This window comes from Lepidochelys kempii, chromosome 1 (genome assembly GCF_965140285.1).
Source record: "Lepidochelys kempii isolate rLepKem1 chromosome 1, rLepKem1.hap1, whole genome shotgun sequence".
Classification (NCBI taxonomy): domain Eukaryota; kingdom Metazoa; phylum Chordata; order Testudines; family Cheloniidae; genus Lepidochelys; species Lepidochelys kempii.
Window position 1 is genome coordinate 99556394 of NC_136380.1, and position 17574 is coordinate 99573967.

Here is a 17574-nt window from a genome sequence, read left to right on the forward strand (position 1 = left end):
GAAACCACACCACGTTAGAGAACAGAAAAGGGGCGGGGGGGAGTGACCTTCACTGTGAGTACTTGGGCCCTGTTGAGCACACAACTGGTGTGCCCTACATTTTCTAACGAAGGCTGCACTTAGAATGATCAAATCAATATGCAATTGCTTTTAAGCAGGATCACTGCAGTCTTGAGGAGATGTCTTGTTGAAATGGACAGTATCTGTGGCATGAGCTTATATGGGGTGGATGCACTAGAATGTGTAGGTAGCTATTTATTAGTATTGTTTCATATGCATATTTTTAAAACTAATCTTTTTATATGTAAGTGTAAGGAGGAAATTTTATACAAACTGTTCTATTGCTGTCTTTTATGCAAAAATGGAAAGATAAAAGTTAGGAAAGAGGAATGTCTCATGACTTTGTATTTCTCCAGTTTGTAATGTTTGTTCTTTGTTTGTAAGATTTGAGAATACCCTGATGTAGGCCAACAGCAGCAGTTACTGTCTGATTTCACACTCACCACTGTCTAATACTACGGTATACCAATAAAGCATGGACTTGTACCAACTGGAGGGATTACTGGCTGCTAAACCAGTACCAAGCTCGATGACTATATAAGCATGTCAAGCCAAACTCATTTAACTGTGTATGCATGGTATTAATTTTTTTTTTGGTTTGTTTTTTGTTTTTGTTACCTCTGCCAAAGGCTTTTACTCATTCTAACTGGTTCTTGCTGTAAAACTGTCACTGGTTTAACTGTTCCGTCCAGCTGTTGGCTGGAGCTTTCTCCTGATATGAGATAACTTGTTTTTTGATTTGATGCACTATTCTTCCAAATCATTCACTACCAGTGCTGCCGTGGGCATACATTTTGCAGCTGTTACATAGAAGCAAAATTTTCTTCCCATCTCCTTCATTTTTCAAAGCAAGGCAGGTTATGAGCTATGTATGACATCATTTTTCTTTCTAAAATCTTTTGGTTTTGTCCTTCTCCAAATTCGTTGCTATTAGGTTCAGGGTTGTTTGCAGATGAGCCTCTGATTAATGCATAGCTGCGTTCTCAAGACCTTTATTCTAAGGAACTGTGTCCAAGTGAGAAACTTTATTTAAAAGCTCTATTAATCAGAATAGAAAGGTAAGCCCAATAAAGTGCCAATCATATTGCTGTTGATCCTGCTTTCATTGAAGTCAATAGGAGTTTTGCTATTTGTCTTAATGAGAGCAGAATGGGCCCTTCATCCAAAGTCTTTATAATTCACCAGCAGTAACATAACTTGTTTAGCTGCTACAGTTAGAACAGTTAGTTTTAGCCATATTTAATGCCATTCCAATTTAAAGCACTGCTGTTGTTATAAAAGTGAATATGCAAAACGGATACATTTTAATCTATCTGTTCCCTACGTGTTATCTGTTATTTTACTGACGAAGTTTCAGAGTAGCAGCCGTGTTAGTCTGTATTCGCAAAAAGAAAAGGAGGACTTGTGGCACCTTAGAGACTAACAAATTCATTTGAGCATAAGCTTTCGTGAGCTACAGCTCACTTCATCGGATGCATACAATGAAGTGAGCTGTAGCTCACGAAAGCTTATGCTCAAATAAATTTGTTAGTCTCTAAGGTGCCACAAGTCCTCCTTTTCTTTTTACTGACCAAAGAGTTTTACTACGGTTAGCAGTGCAGAGCCAATACGGCTATGGAAGAGTGAGCTGGATTTCATTCTGCCTTTATAGCAGTGACAGCATTGTCAGATAAATTCTGATCAGAGAATCTTCATTACTGGCAATGATGTAAGGGACGGAGAGAACACAGCTTGGTTTTCAGCTTCCAGGTTGTATCCACACCTAGAATTTAGGAAACACCCCCACCCCCACCTCCTGGAAAAACTCCAGTGGGTTTTAGATCAGGCCATAGGAGAGAATAAATATGGAATCCCACATTGTCACATGTGTTGTGACAGTCATTTTTCTGACTGGAATGCATTTTATGTAATTAAAGTATAAACCTTATAATGTAACTTTGATCACTATTTATGAGGGGGTGGGTGAGTCTGAGTGTTGGAGCTTTTCCAAAGTTTATCTAGTAATGCTCTGAATTTAAATCCCTTTCAGTAGAAAACATTTCCACTGGTCTTTCCATATTTTACATCTTTACATCATATATTTTTACATCTTCTGTATTGTACAGAGGAGGAGCACAAACCAGATTCCAGTCCAGTGCTGCTATTCTCTGCTACGCAAACAGAAAACATTTAGTGGCTGAGAGTTGCATTTGCATTTGTAACTGAAGTCGATACAGAACTCTATATGGCATTAGCTTGTTGTTTGCCAATTTTGGGAGGTGGGGGAAGAATGGCTTCAAGATGTGTTAAATCCCATCTGCCTCTCTCACAACTGTCTAACATGGACTGAAATACTTTGCACTGTTCTTTCAAGGTTAGGGTGAAATATCTTGCTACAGATTTAAATCTCTAGGATCAGATTTGTAGGCAGCTGTTATGCAGACATGAAAGGGCAGACAGGCACAGAAGTCTTCTACACCACCTCCCAGCCATTGTGCCCACACACGGACCAGGCACAGTTATAATCCCTAGTAGTAGGACTGAGACTTTCATCCTTAAAAGTTCACACGAGGGAGAGTGTTCCTAAATATTTATCATATGTCCCTGCTCAGGAATATTTGTAGGGTTTTTTTTTTAATTAATTATACCTGGTCTCATGAAAAGGATACTGAGAGCCCTGACTGTAGCCAAGTACTACTGTATGCAGCCTTTCCCACTCCTGCAGCTGTAATGTAGTCCAGCTCCGACCTGTCATATCATACCCCTGCTATACTAGCAATGGGCCTCTCCTAAGAGGAGAGTAACAGATAGTTGCGTATGTTCTGAAGTGGTCATGCAGCATATCCACAAAGTTCTTGATTGTGACCAGTGGCTTCATTTTGCTTTGTGTGTGGAAGATGTATTTTAACCTGGGTTGTTTAAGGTATGTGTAAAGGTATTAACTCATTATGCCACCTTGTCCTTATGTTTCATGAGACTTTAAAGTCCTAGTATCCTCTCATTGCTTATTCACATTCCCTTTCAGTTGATATTTATTTTCATTCTGAAATCCTGTCTCCCACCCCAGCATTTGTCAGATATCTCAGACTAAGCTGGCTCAATGCAACTAAGAAAGCGACCCAGATGTACTTGGCATTGACTGGCTATTCTGACATACAATGAAAATTCTGAAAGGAAACGAGCATTATCATTAGTTGCTGGAATGGTTAACCCTACATTGAGCCACTACCTTGCTTAGGCCCGGATTCCAGAAATAATTTAAGCACTTGCTGAATTCTTCACTTTCCAGAGCAGCAATTAAATACATGCTTAAGTGCTACCCAGAACAGGGATGCTTTACTGAACTGGGGCCTTATTGACTGCTAGTAATGTTAAGTGTGCCCTAAATAACACAGGAATGTTCTTGATTAACCTAATGCACCTCCTCTTGGATGACTGACCCTATAGTTCTATATATGCGATGAATGAGCCCAAGCCCGGTCTAAGTAAACAAAAATGCACCAAATTATGAACAAACTGGCAAAATTAATAGTAACCTTTTGGCTTTAGCGATACAAACCAGCATCACCTGATCTCTGACAATTGATATAAAGTGGCGAAGAGAGAACTACATTTTCATTAATCAAAGAACCTCAATGGATGTGATATGAGCAATTTTTGTACTATTTAAATAACGTTGGTCCTATCTCTTCTGCTCTTGTTTACTTGCTTTGTAGTCAATGAATAAAGTATATCTGGATTTACCCTTGTATGGTAAGAGTTCAGAGGAGATGCTGAGAGAAGACCCAAGACTAATGTAGGGTACTTACACCTGACCACCATGAAAAGATAAAGAGAAGGACCCACATGCATAATTGCATTTAACATAGGCCCTCATTTACAAAGAACAAATTTCTAAAAGCTCATCTTGCAAATATTGAGAAGTATGCTGCCCAGAGCACCAACAACCTGAGTAGGGAAGACCTTCATTTTCATTTCTTCCTGGCCTGTTTGCTTTTTCACAGTAGAGCAAGTCAATTACTTATTTTGACAAAAGCAAAATCCAGTCCATAATTCTTGAGTTTAGACTATATTTGTAGTAATCAAGACCTGTTAATGCATCACTTAGTGTTTGGGCCACTTTCATGAAATAACCACTCCCTTGGGCCTAGTTTTAACTTGTAGTTATCATTCAACATCTAAAATGGGAAACCATTAGCATAAATATGCTCCAGTCTGTGGGAGGTAGTGTTTGGATTTGAATTTGGTCATCATTAATGTACCTTTAATTCTCCGTGAATGAGAATGTAGTATTTTACTTTTCTGCAAAATACCAAATGGAATGGTGACTAAAATAAATAGTACTTTTTCTGCAAATCTTTCACTGATGGAGCAGCTGCTAAATGTTGTGCTCCATGAGGAAACTAATAACAATGATACTTCTAACAAGCTATGAGCACCCACATTGTAAGCTGGGAAGCATTTTAAGTTAATTCCTTCATCTGGTATTTTACAGTTCAAACCACATCAGTCAAATTGAGTTTGACATAGATTTGTCCCTCTATTAATGTTAGGGCCTCAGTTATGTCTCACAAGAGGTGGTGTTCAATTTTTATCATGTTTGAACACCTGAGGCTTTCTCACAGAGGCGCAAATGATCTATTTACTGTTGTGTGGCAGGCACAGTGCCAGAATTTCTCTGTTTTCTCACGTTAGAAGAGATATCACTATGTCTTTTATAAAGTGTAGTACAGTACTTTAAACCTACAACCTCACTACTAATCTGTTTCACTATATGATCAATTCCATTTCCTTTGAAAACATTGTATACAGTTGTGTACTAGTGTCAATAAAATTGACAGTTGTGTAACAACCTATGGCGTTTCAGATTTCACTGAGCAATGATTTAGTGTGGAACTGTGGGTAAATTCTTTCTTGCTAGTTACAGTAATATAAAAACTTTATTTCAGGCAAATATTCTTTTGTCTTTGTTTTATAATAGGGTACATAATTGTCATAAATCTCTAAACATATAACATTGTACAGTAAGATGAATATGCACACTTCTGGGATGCAAAAAGAAAGTATGGTGTAGCAATAAACCTGAAGCCTTTCATGAAATGTTTTGCACTCAACCTACTGGCCTAATTATACGTACTGATGCCATTATTCATTGGAGTGTCTGAGTTGTGTTGTAGTAACAGGGGAACTAATAGTTAAATAATATACTCCAGAAAAGTGCTCATGGTGAAAAGCCCTTGACCTTAAATATATGGATATGCAGACATTTGCATTTACTTTAATTCTGGTCAATGTAGCTATGGGAATCGATAGCTTGTTAGTTTCTCTGTTGAAGTTTTTAAGGTATGAAGCCCAAACAAAACAATATGGGCTGTAAACATTTCATGGCTTGGAAGATCTAACATAGCTTTTAACAGGTTTGACTTTTCATAGCAAGTCTTTAGCTTAATTGGGAAGATGCTGAGGTTTTTTTGGCAAGCTGTTTCATTTGCAGAGTCAGTAATCTGGTTGCCTTCCAAGAGACAAAACACTAATTTCAATACTAGTATATCTCAACCTACAGAAGTATAATTAACTCATAATTTTTTTACTATATGAAATATAATGGGGCTTTATGGCTGTGATCAACTAAAATTGTCGTACTTTGTGTGTTAAAAATAATACCTTCTTGTGTAAATGTAATGCTAGGATTTCCATCCCAAACAATCAGAGGAGCTTGGAATGACCCTACAAGGTATAATAAAATATATACTTCTGCTCTGTGTAGAAATGGGAAGATAGTAGTTTTCTCCCTCCATTTTAGATGTGATTGACAGTAGTACAATGTTGCCATAGAAAGTCCTAGTTTTTTCCTAGACTCCCTCTAGATATACTTCTTCTAATATCTTTCCTACAGCTTCCTGTGAGGTACTTTAGATCATTTGCATTTTGGAGTTATGTTGTAGGAGGAAAAACAGGAGTCATAAGTTGGCTTATTTATTATTATGTTCTTTGTGTTCTAAACTAATTGTAAAACTGAGAACATTCATCTGTTCTACACATTCTCTTTCATAGAGTAGGATGCTGTGGTGAAGAGCTCATCATGAATTTGATGTTTAATATTAACATATGCAAGTGAATTATTTGTACCTGTATCTTTAGTTTTATAATGGCTGTAATTCTTCCAGTTTCATCAACTTAGTGAGCATGGGGCCAGATCTTCGGCTGATATAAATGGTTGCAGCTCCAATGACTTCAGTGACAGTAACGTCCATTTACACGAGCTAAGGATCTGGGATCTTGTGCCTTTTAGCGTAATTTCCACGCTGTGGTTTAAGATTCTTACCATTTTTAGCTGTCTGGAGATGCCCCGTACTAACAACAATTTTTATTGTATCATTTCTTTAGCAGGTTCTCTGACTGGTAGCCCTCACCTTTCAGAGCTCTCAATCAATTCTCAAGGAGCACCAGTGGTGGCAAATATGTCATTATCTCCAAACTTGAGCCCTGATGCCAAGCAGTCTTCTCCACTGATCAGCCCATTGCTGAATGACCCGTCGTATATCAGGACTGATGATGAAGAAGAGGTCAGGAGAAAGGTATTGCGGTTGACTTCACCCTGTTCTCCCCTGGATGTTTCGATTGCTTGAAACGTGGTATATGGCTGACATCTCTAGATCCCTGACACTCTCCCATCCCCTCTTCATTTGTTACAAGAGAAGTAAAGATCTTGATTACAGTGAGGAGACAGGGGGCATCACCTCCACAATGTTCTCCACCCCCCACTTCTCCTACAGCTATAGGAGCACCTCTGGTTTTAGCCAGGAGCAGTTCTGAGCAGTTGCTGTTTCTTCCTTGCTGCAGCTGCATAGCAGCTCCCCTGCTGGCTGCATGCTGCATTGCAAGGTGGTGGTATGTCATGATTCATATTACCCTAGCACCTAGGAGCCCTAGTCATGGGTAGCGTAACGGGTGGCTCTATTGCTGACTGAACTGTGAGAGTCTCAGGAAGAGCAAGATAGGGGCTTGGCTGGCCCTACTTGAGCCTAGGGGATTGTCTAGGAAAAGACTACTTCTACACTCAGCTACACAGGGCACTGGAGGAGACATTGAGAACCAACACCAATCAACATCTTCCTGATTCTGTGCCCAGCCCCAGTTAGAGCAGCCTTGTGACTGCTCTCTCTTATGCTAGCTGGCAAAGGTTCCCTTGGAGTGGTACGCCAGCTAGGGATAGCCCAAGCTTTGTGTATGCCAGCCAATGTCCATCACTGCCTCTGACATGTCATCTACACCAACAGCAGGAGAGAGGGAAGCATATTAACAAGGGATTTGTTGATGTTTTTCTTTCCCTTTGTATCAACCGAGAAGCACAAAGGGAGCAGAATAGGGCAGAGAATCTGCCTGAAAGTACCGATTGTGTCTCCTTGACCATTTTGAAAGAAGATGTTGGATCTTCAAGCTGTAAAGGGTGGTCACTGCTGCTCTAACCTAAATGTCTCCCTAGTGTAAGATTGATACTGCTAGATTTGCCCTTTATGAAATAGGGAAGAGATTTTTCTGAAGTTCGAAGTCTATATCTTGCCCTTTCTCTCCCAGCCCTTTTGATCCTCTACCTGCTCCACCCCTTTGGAAAAACCAGTTTGGGCATTTTGGAGAGTATTGTGCAGTGAATGTTTATCATGTGAAGAGATGTGTATTGAAGAGTGAACACAGATTATATGATGAATAGATCACTGTTTGTTCATTAAGGTATTTGTTATGTTTGATTCTAACTGTTAACTGTCTACAAAAGTCGTCATCTCAGCTTCAAATACATCCTGTTCCAGGAATGTGGAAGAAGTTGAGAGGAATACTAGAAATAACTGCAAATAACCATGGCAGTAAGAAATCTTTTCCAAACTCCTAGACAGCTATTGTTTGCAAGGATGTTCTTAAGGCATTTTCCACAGGGAAGTTCCAGCAAGCAGTCATAATAAGCACAAGCAACGCTCGCTAGTTTGTAATTGTCCTAGTGATTGTTGCCTAGAATCTCTTTTCCACTGGAGACTCTGCCCCCTAAAGCAGATCAAAACTTCTTATTTTTTGCAATTTACAGAGATTTCCAACTGACAAAGCTTACTTCATTGCTAAAGAAGTATCGACCACAGAGCGAACTTACCTGAAGGACCTTGAAGTCATCACATCGGTATGTTTACTTTAGTATTACTCATGAAATATATGCTGCTGGAGTCAGCTGTGGTATTTTATCTGCCCCATTTATCCCTTAGCTGTTCTACGATAGTCTTATTTTCTATCCCCTATGCCAGGCACAAGTTCCAGTGAGGACAGAATTTCAGATTTACAAAAAAAGCAGAGGGTAGACATTTACAGTAGGGTTTGTCTGTAACATGTACAGTGACAACTTTCTAGAAACTGAAAACATGCTCGGACCCTGTGGCTTTAATTGGAAGTTCACAGATAATATTTGTAATGGAGTCCCCTGAAACAGTTGTAGCTCACCAAGAAAGTTGTATTTATTTTTTTAACTGGTTTTATTGCCTCCTGTTCAGTCTAAGAAAAGTTTTAACATTAATTTCATTGTGAGTTTTTCATGAATAGGGCAAGCAAGGCTTGCCCTTAAATAATGTTCTTTATGGACCTATAGGGGGACTGTAAAAAAAAAAAAAAAGAAAAGAAAAAAAAGCCTTTAATGTACAGTGGCACCAATTATCTGTCCTACCTGAACTGTGTGCAGTACCGGAACAGAGTGTGGACCTGGGCCTGTATTGTGGACCTGGGCCAGTTTAAACTGGTACAGTTTTCAAGGCTGTTCTAATTTACAGCCAGTTGCAACAGGCCCCTAGGAGCCACTGAAGGTCTATCAAAAATAGCTAAAGCACAGTAGGTACTGGGATCATCAAGCAGGGTAGGCCAGCTTTATGCCTTCCATGGAACCCCTCTTACATTGCTACACTGACAGCCACTTTACCATCACAGGACAAAGGGGTAATGGGGCAAAGCAGAATTAACCCCAGTGGATCTAAGATCCCATTATAAATTTAAACGGCAGGGCTTGATCCTGACCTACTTATACTTCTGCTTGTACCAGCATAGATCTTGAACTTCTGGACTTCCACTTTTGCAAGGCACACAACAATTCCCTTCCATGTATCTCAGTACAGGATCAAGTATTTATTGTGCCACACCCCTGTGAAATCAAAGGGTTTTCAAGTACTATCCATGCTACATTTGCAATGTACGGTTATATGTACAGGGCCAGATTTTAAAAAGTGGTCTCTAACTTTGAGTTAGACCTTTGAGTGACCACCTTCATCTATCTAGAGCAGGGGCGGGCAAACTTTTTGGCCTGAGGGCCACATTGGGTTTCCAAAATTATATGGAGGGCTGGTTAGGGGAGGCTGTGTCTTATCTGACCCCCCTGACGGCTCCCCCGGGACTCCTGCTGCATCCAACTCCCCGTCTCCTGGCGGCCCCCCCAGGACTCGAACCCCATCCACCATTCCCTGTCCTCTGACTGCCCCCTGCTGCCCCATCCAACCCCCCGTCTCATTCCTGGCTTGCCCCCCGGGTTCCCTGCCCCATCCAACCCCCCCTTCTCCCTGTCCCCTGACTACCCCCAGAACCCCTGCCTCATCCAACCCCCCCTTCTTCCTGACTGCCCCCCTGTTCCCCGCCCTCTGACCTCCCCGACCCCTATCCACACCCCTGCCCCTGACCAACACCACCCCAACTCCCCTGCCCCCTTACCACACTGCCTGGAGCACTGGTGGCTGGCGGCGTTACAGCCGCGCCACCCAGAGCACCGGGTCAGGCCGTGGCTCTGCAACTGTGCTGCCTGGCCGCCCACAGTGAGCTGAGGCTACAGAGAAGGGGGGACAGTGGGGGAGGGGCTGGGGGCGAGCCTCCCAGGCCAGGAGCTCAGGGGCCTGGCAGGAGGGTCCCGCGGGCTGGAGTTTGCCCATCTCTGATCTAGGGCCTGAACATCAGAGGTGCTGAGCTGGATTTGGCTTCCATTGACTTTGGACCGATAAGTAATCAGAACCCCAGAAAATCAGACTACAGTCGAACCTTCAAAGTCAGAGGCCAAATTTTAAAAATCAGTGAACCCGGTTATGAGAGCCACTTGCAGTAGCTACTTTCACATTTTAATAATTAGTTTAAGTGGTTGGAATTAAGTTTCCCACTTCAGTACAATGAAGTAAATGAATCTACAGTAGCTGAATTACCTGCTAAATTAATTCTGCAATGCAGGTTACTTTTCTGTATTTATCTTGGGACATCACATTTCAAGACAAATATATAAAGGAAGTCGAATTGTGACCTCAGATCCAGTATTACTGCAGTAAATTTATTCTGTATATCTCTTGAATTAGTAGATTAACTGTAAGAAAATAAATAACTCCTTTCACTACTGATGTTGCTACATTTATAGGGCCCAATTCAGAAGCATGTGCTTAAGTCTCATCAACTTCAATGGGATTTAAGTATTTTCTTAAATGTTGTCCTAAATCTGAGCCATACTGTAGTTTAGAGGCCAGCCAGGGTTGTAGGTAACTGCACAAAGATAGAGTAAATGACAGGCCCTGCCCCCAGCCTTCCCCTTTATCACTTTGTTCTTTCCTTCCAGTGGTTTCAGAGCACAGTGAGTAAAGATGACTATATGCCAGAAACGCTGAAGAATCTCCTCTTCTCCAACTTTGAACCTTTGCACAAATTTCACACCAGTTTTCTGAAGGAAATTGAGCAGAGACTTGCTCTGTGGTAAGAATGTTATTCATTACTATTACATCTCACAGTTAAGTATTTCCACATTCCACTTTGGTAAATTTTTGATCCATATGGGTTGACTGTCATGATTCATTTGGGTGGATCACAAATGTTGGCTCTTAATAGAATGTGTAAAGAAAATCTGCTTTGTGTTAATTCAATTGATGAGACAAACTAGTAGTTTCCTATCAGGTGAGATACTTTTCTATTCCTATAGTAACTCTGGAGGATGTCAAATACCAGCTACTAAATGTATACACTTTTACATCAGCAAATCCAGAGAACTTGCATCCAAGAGTTTTAAAAGAGTTGGTGTAGGTGTTCTCTGGACAACTGATGTGGATTTTCAATAAATCTTAGAACACCGGGCAAGATCCAGAAGCCTGGAAGAAGGCTAATGCTGTGCCAATATTTAAAAAGGGTAAACAGGATGATGTGGGAATTATAGGCCTGTCAGTCTGACTGATTCTGGGCAAGATAATGGAACAGCTGATGTGGGACTCAGTTCATAAGGAATTAAAGGAGGGTAATGTAATTAATACCAGTCAACATGAGTTTATGTAAAATAGATTGTGTCAAACTAACTTGGTATCTTTTTTTTAAATGAGATTCCAAGTTTAGTTGATAACAGTAATAGAAATCTTTACATCAATGCTATAAGGTATTTGATTTGATGTGGCACACGTTTTGATTAAAAAGCTAGAAAGTATAAAATTAATATCACACACATTAAATGGATTAAAAACTGGCTAACTGATAAGTCTTAAAATATAATTGTAAATGGAATCCTCGTTGAGTGGGTATGTTTCCAATGAGGTCCTGCAGGGATTAGTTCTTGGCTCTATGCTATTTAACATTTTTATAAATGACCTGGAAGAGAACATAAAATCCTCACTAATAAAGTTGTAAGATGACGCACAAAATGGGGGAGTGGTAAATTAATGAAGTGAACACGACACTGATACAGAGCAATCTGGATTGCTTTGTAAGCGGGACACAGGCAAACAATATGTGTTTTAATATGGCTAAATGTAAATGTATAGATCTAGGACAGCAGTCCCCAAACTTTTGAGAGTCGTGCCTCTCCCTACCTGTCTGTGCTTCCCCTCCCCCTCCGCTCCGGGGGTGGGAGCGACAAGGGGGGGCATGGCAACAGGGGCAAGGGGACCACAGCTGGATCTGGAATCCCTTCCTCCCTCGGGCCTCTCTGTCCCCAGAGAGATATCACCTCAGAGGAACTCACCACTGGAAGGAGTTTATCACCCGTCCCATACTCAGAATACATCTCCCCACCGATGGCACCCCCACTGGGACCAGAATCAGGCTTCTCTCCGTTGAGAGAGTCTGAACCACCTGATGAACCTTTCTTCCCCTACCCTACATGTCCACCAGGAGACCTGCACCGCTTTGGGATCAACCTCCACATCATCTGTCTTGGAGGTGCTGGTACCCCATGCTGTGAGGGCCCCCACAACCACCTATAATCCTTCCTTCTGGCTGTATTGGGGGTCTTGGGACCTGTGCTCTCGTGCAGAGTTGATCTGATATGCCAGGGAGTCACCACTTGTCTCCCCTCTAAGGGGATGCTCAGATCTGCCCCTGGATCTGCCAGAGGAGGAGGAGGAACATTACTCTCCAGATCCAGTGGTTCTGCTGGAACCAGCAAGACTCCAGTTGTCCTGCCCGGATGAAGCAGTGACTCCTAACTCTCCTCCATCCCTACCTTCCACTCTCCCTCTCCCCCTTCTTCCCCCTGATTACTTTAGGCAGTTCCAGGGGGACTGGATAGCTTCAGATTCCTCTCTCGAGGAGATCCAGGACTCCTAGCACAAACGTTTAGACATCCTGTATGCATCTGGACCCAGCAGAATAGCTCTCCGCATTAATGAAGCCACCCCTGCCATCTGTGCTCCTACCTGCAAAAGGACAGAGAAGCTCTATTACATGCCAGCCAGAGGAGAGGCATTTCTGTGTTCGCACAATGCCATAGATGTAAAAGGGATGTTACGGGCAATTAAGACGTGACCCACAGAGTTTACAACAAAATGACACAAGACTTTGGTGGGTACGAGGCAGAGAAGTAGGGTGTTGGCAAAAGACAATGGTAAGGAAAGCCAGTTTTTCAAGAGTGTGGTTTAGGCCAGCTAGCTTGGATGGCTTCTAATAATGTCATGGTTGTGGTTTTGATCTGCTCACTGGTTGTGTTCTGGGAGGAAAGATTGTAGTTTGAGACACCTTGGACCTACTTTTCAGAAGTGCTGAGCATTCACAATGGAATTAATGGGAGCTGTGAGATCTGGGGCACGGGGGAGGGATAGCTCAGTGGTTTGAGCATTGGCCTGCTAAACCCAGGGTTGTGAGTTCAATCCTTGAGGGGGCCATTTGGGATCTGGGGCAAAAATTGGGGATTGGTCCTGCTTTGAGCAGGGGTTTGGACTAGATGACCTCCTGAGGTCTCTTCCAACCCTGATATTCTATGATTCTACCGCTAATGGCTCCAGGTAGATATCCAAAAATGGGGGTACCTAAAATCAAAGGGCACTTTTGAAAATGTTGGCCTTAGTTATTCATTCTGCAGTCACCCCTGCAGGTGTTAAGAGTTTTGTCAGCCTACACTTACTATATTTTCTTCTGAAGATAGCATGAAGCTCAGCAAAATTTTCCTCACCTGAATGTAGCCTTGTCTTTTTACTTCCATGTACACACCTAACCCCTGAATCGAGACAGACAGTTGCTGCAGTTTCTCCTCTATGGACTTGATAGCTCTCCCATCACTGTAGGTACTCTACCTCCCTGAGAGGCAGTAGCTAGGTCAACAGGCAAATTCTCCCATCTACATAGCTCTGTCTACACCAGGAGGCAGGTTGGTTTAACTGCATCACTCAGCGGGTGTGGATTTTTCACACCCCTGAATAATGTAGTTATAGCAAACTAATTTTCTAGTCTAGGCCTATGTCAACTTCTTTAATTTCTGTCTCTAATAATATGTAGGAATGGTGGAACAGTTTCACTGAGGCATGAGACATGAACAAGCTTCATTCTCCAAGGGCTTTGTTACAGGAAAAGAGGGTCTTTGAATAAAAAGGTCTGCACTACATGGAGTTTCTAGAACTGTTTGTGGGATCAATATGGGATTTTATATTTCGTTGTGGTGCTTTTTGTGTTTCACAGCTCACCAGTGTGATGGGGAATGAATGAAATGGGGGGAGGGATAGCTCAGTGGTTTGAGCATTGGCCTGCTAAACCCAGGGTTGTGAGTTCAATCCTTGAGGGGGCCATTTAGGGATCTGGGGCAAAAATTGGGGATTGGTCCTTCTTTGAGCAGGGGGTTGGACTAGATGATCTCCTGAGGTCCCTTTGAACCCTGATATTCTATGATTCTATGAAAGGATGTTGGCAGTTTTTGTTCCCCATTGTCATCTGAATACTAGTCTGGAGAGAGGACCTACATTGGGCTGAAGGAGTAAAGATGTAGAGTGTGGTGTTGGAATTACATACTTCATTTTAAAGCACAGCTAGCTCCCTCCATTGATACGGACTTCTCTGTGTGAATTTTATGTGAGGACCAGAATTTAGTTTTTTCAATGCTGTTCTCTTTTTATTGCTTTGAAACAGAGCTAGCTACTTGGCTGTTACATATAGTATAGGATCTTGGGCTTTTTAAACTCGGAGATAAATGTAATTAGCTCTACTTAGAGATATTTTTTGTTTGTCTTTGGAAATGTTCTTGTGTTTTGGAAGCTCTTTTGCCCAGACAAGCTGATGCATTGCCATAGTGATATGAAGGGTTGTAAACCATCAGTTGAAATGGTTGCTATATCTGCCTGGATTTTTGATTTACAAAGAGAGAGCCCCAAAACTATTATGGTTTGGCTCAAAGAGGCCCTAACTGTGAACCTTTTTAAAATATACTGGGTTGTTGCAGCTGTGTGGGTGCCCGGATGTGGGAGAGACAAGGTGGGTGAGATCATATCTTTTATTGGACAGATTTCTGTTGTTCGAAGAGACAAGCTTTCAAGCTTACACAGAGCTCTTCTTCAGGTCTGGGAAATGTGTCACAGCTAAATATAAGGGGAAACAGATTGTTTAACATAAGTAGTTAACACAGTAGTATTTTATCACTTTCCTGTGTGAGTTCATTTGAGTGCACAGTGATTGTCTGGTTTCACCCACATAATAGTTGTTGGGGCATTTAGTGCACTGGATAAGGTTCACCACACGTTGTGATAGTAATCTTTAGGACCCATGGATGTTGAAAGATGTGTGGGGGAGGAGGAGGGATTGATCACTGTAGCAGCGGAGACGTGTATATAAGTCTGGTACTGCTTTGAATTGGTGGATCCTGCTCTGTGGGGAGCTTGCTTCTGATGATGAGGTTGGGGGTGTTGTTTGAAGGCCAGAAGAGGGAGTTCAGGATTTATTTCTTTCAGGATGTGGTCCCTGTCGAGTATGGGTTTGTAATTGTTTAATGATACCCCATATGGGTTCCAGTGCCGGGTAGCAGGTGACAACTAGGGGTATATGGTCGGAGAAGGTTTTATTTCCGTATTAAAGCAGGTTCTCTCAAGGTATTTGGGTGGCCTGTTCCATGATGCATTATGCTTCTCTGGTGGAGTGTCCTTGCTGGTGAAGGCGGCTTTAAGTGTGCTAAGGTGTATATCCAGGACTTGCTCCTCAGAGTATATTCTGTGGTATCTGAGTGCCTGGGTGTACATAACTGATTTCTTCAGGTGTTTGGGGTGGTTACTAGATCTGTGAAGGTAAGTGTGGTGATCTGTGGGTTTCTTGTATATAGTTGTCTGTAGAGTTCCTTTATTGAAGCTGATCATGGTATCCAGGAAGGTGATGCTAGTGTGGGTGTTTTAGAGAGCGTTTAATAGGTGGTGGTTGCTGAACTTGTGGTGGAAATCTGTGAGGGAGTTTAGGTCGTCAGTCCAGAGGATGAAAATATTATCGACGTATCTCAGGTATATTATTGGTTTTGTGGTGCATTTTGTCAGAATTTCTTCCTCAAGGTGGCCCAGAAGAGGCTGGAATACTGGGAGCCATCCTGGTGGCCATAGCTGTGCCCATGGTTTGGACAAAGTGTGTGTTGTTGAATGTAAAATTGTTATGGGTGAGCATGAAATGAATGATTTTGGCCATGTGTTTGGGGAGGAATTCTGAGTGTTGTCCATTGTTTTGTGGATATTTGAGGTGGGCTGTGATTGTGAGGGATGTTCGTGTACAGGGAGGTGACATCTATGGCAGCAGAATGGTGTTCTGAAGGAGGCTGTTAATGTTGCAGAGTTTGTGGAGGTAGTCACTTGTGTCCTGCAGGAAGCTGACCCTTTGTGTGGCGAGAGGTTTGAGGAGGGTTTCTAGGAGTCCCAATATTCCTTCCGTAAGAGTGCTGAGGCCAGCTATGATGGTCTGCCTGGGTTCCCTTGTTTGTGTACCTTGGGAAGCATGTAGAAGGTTCCTGGGGTGAGTTCATGGGGGATGAGGTTGTAGAGTTTCTCTTAGAATTGTTTGGGAAAGGATTTGCTGATATCTTTAAATTTCATGTAGGGTCTTTAATGCATCCCATCAATCCCCAGCCAGTGGAGCAATTTCCAATTTTTAAGGTCTCACATAGTATTCAATTTACCTTAGAATGAGGAAGGGCCATCTGAACCCTGCTGAGATCCACAAAGTCTGATACTGACACTGTTTCGACAATTCTCCAGCTCTAGTAAGTTTAGTGCTCATGCTAGCTAGTGGATCTCGAGTAATTTTTTCAACTCCTGTCATCTTCTATTTCCTTCTCAGTGCCTCATGTGAACCCGCCCTCTAGATGCTGAACTCTGAGAGGTTTTTGCTAACTACTGAGAATACATTTCTGAGCCACATCTGATAGTACTGAGAGAACAAACTGCAGACTCTAAAGTGCGTTAGAACTGGAAGCCAAATTTCTAGCTTCTCTGTGAAAAGATTAGTCTTCCTGTTTTTATTAAAAGTATCTAAAGCTATTTCTCTCTAGTATGTGTGTCAAGTCCGGAAGGCTACAAGATTTAGGATGTCTGTAAAGTATTTGTGTGGCATTAAACCCTAAATGCAGAAATAATTACTCTTGCTCATTCAGCTGCCAGTATCCTAACAGAATGCACAGTCAGCCTGTGGAACTCATTGCCATAGGATGTTGTGAAGGCTGATAGTACAACTGGATTAAAAAAAGAATTAGCCCTGGTCTACACTACGGGGGCGGGCGGTGGGGAGTCGATGTGAGGTACGCAACTTTAGCTATATATATTTAGAGAATAGCGTAGCTGAAGTCGACGTACCTAGATGGACTTACTGTGGCGTCTTCACAGCAGTGAGTCAACTGCTGCCACCCCCTGTCGACTCTGCTTGCATCTCTCACGGCTCTGGAGTTCCGGAGTCAACGGGAGAGCGCTTGGGGATCGATTTATCTCATCTAGACTAGACGTGGTAAATTTACCCCCAATATGCCAATCGCTACCCACTGATCCGGCGGGTAGTGTAGACCTAGGCTTAGATAATTTCATGGAGGATAGGTCCATCAGTGGCTAATAGTGAAGATGGTCAGGGGTACAACCAATGCTCTGGGTATCCCTAATCCTCTGACTGCTAGAAACTGGGACTGGATGACAGAAAATGGACCACTTGATAAATTGCCCTGTTCTGTTCACTTCCTCTGTAGCATCTAGCACCAGCCACTGTTGGAAGAGGGGATATTGGGCTAGATGGACCATTAATTAGTCTGACCCAGTATAGCCATTTTTATGTTTTTCTTGTTGTCCTCTG

The 17574-nt window shown here is 42.2% G+C and overlaps 1 protein-coding gene across 6 annotated transcripts in view; it reads left to right on the forward strand.

The window, feature by feature from the left end:
* FARP1 (FERM, ARH/RhoGEF and pleckstrin domain protein 1) overlaps positions 1-17574 on the forward strand; it is a 343029-nt gene that overhangs the window by 273487 nt on the left and 51968 nt on the right. For 4 of the 6 annotated variants that reach the window (XM_073348144.2, XM_073348154.2, XM_073348123.2 and 1 more), the window contains exons 14-16: positions 6427-6617; positions 8117-8206; positions 10649-10782. In XM_073348144.2, the coding sequence (XP_073204245.1) occupies positions 6427-6617; positions 8117-8206; positions 10649-10782 (415 nt within the window). The remainder of the gene's footprint in view (positions 1-6426; positions 6618-8116; positions 8207-10648; positions 10783-17574) is intronic. The other 2 variants (XM_073348134.2, XM_073348112.2) reach the window with 1 other exon arrangement.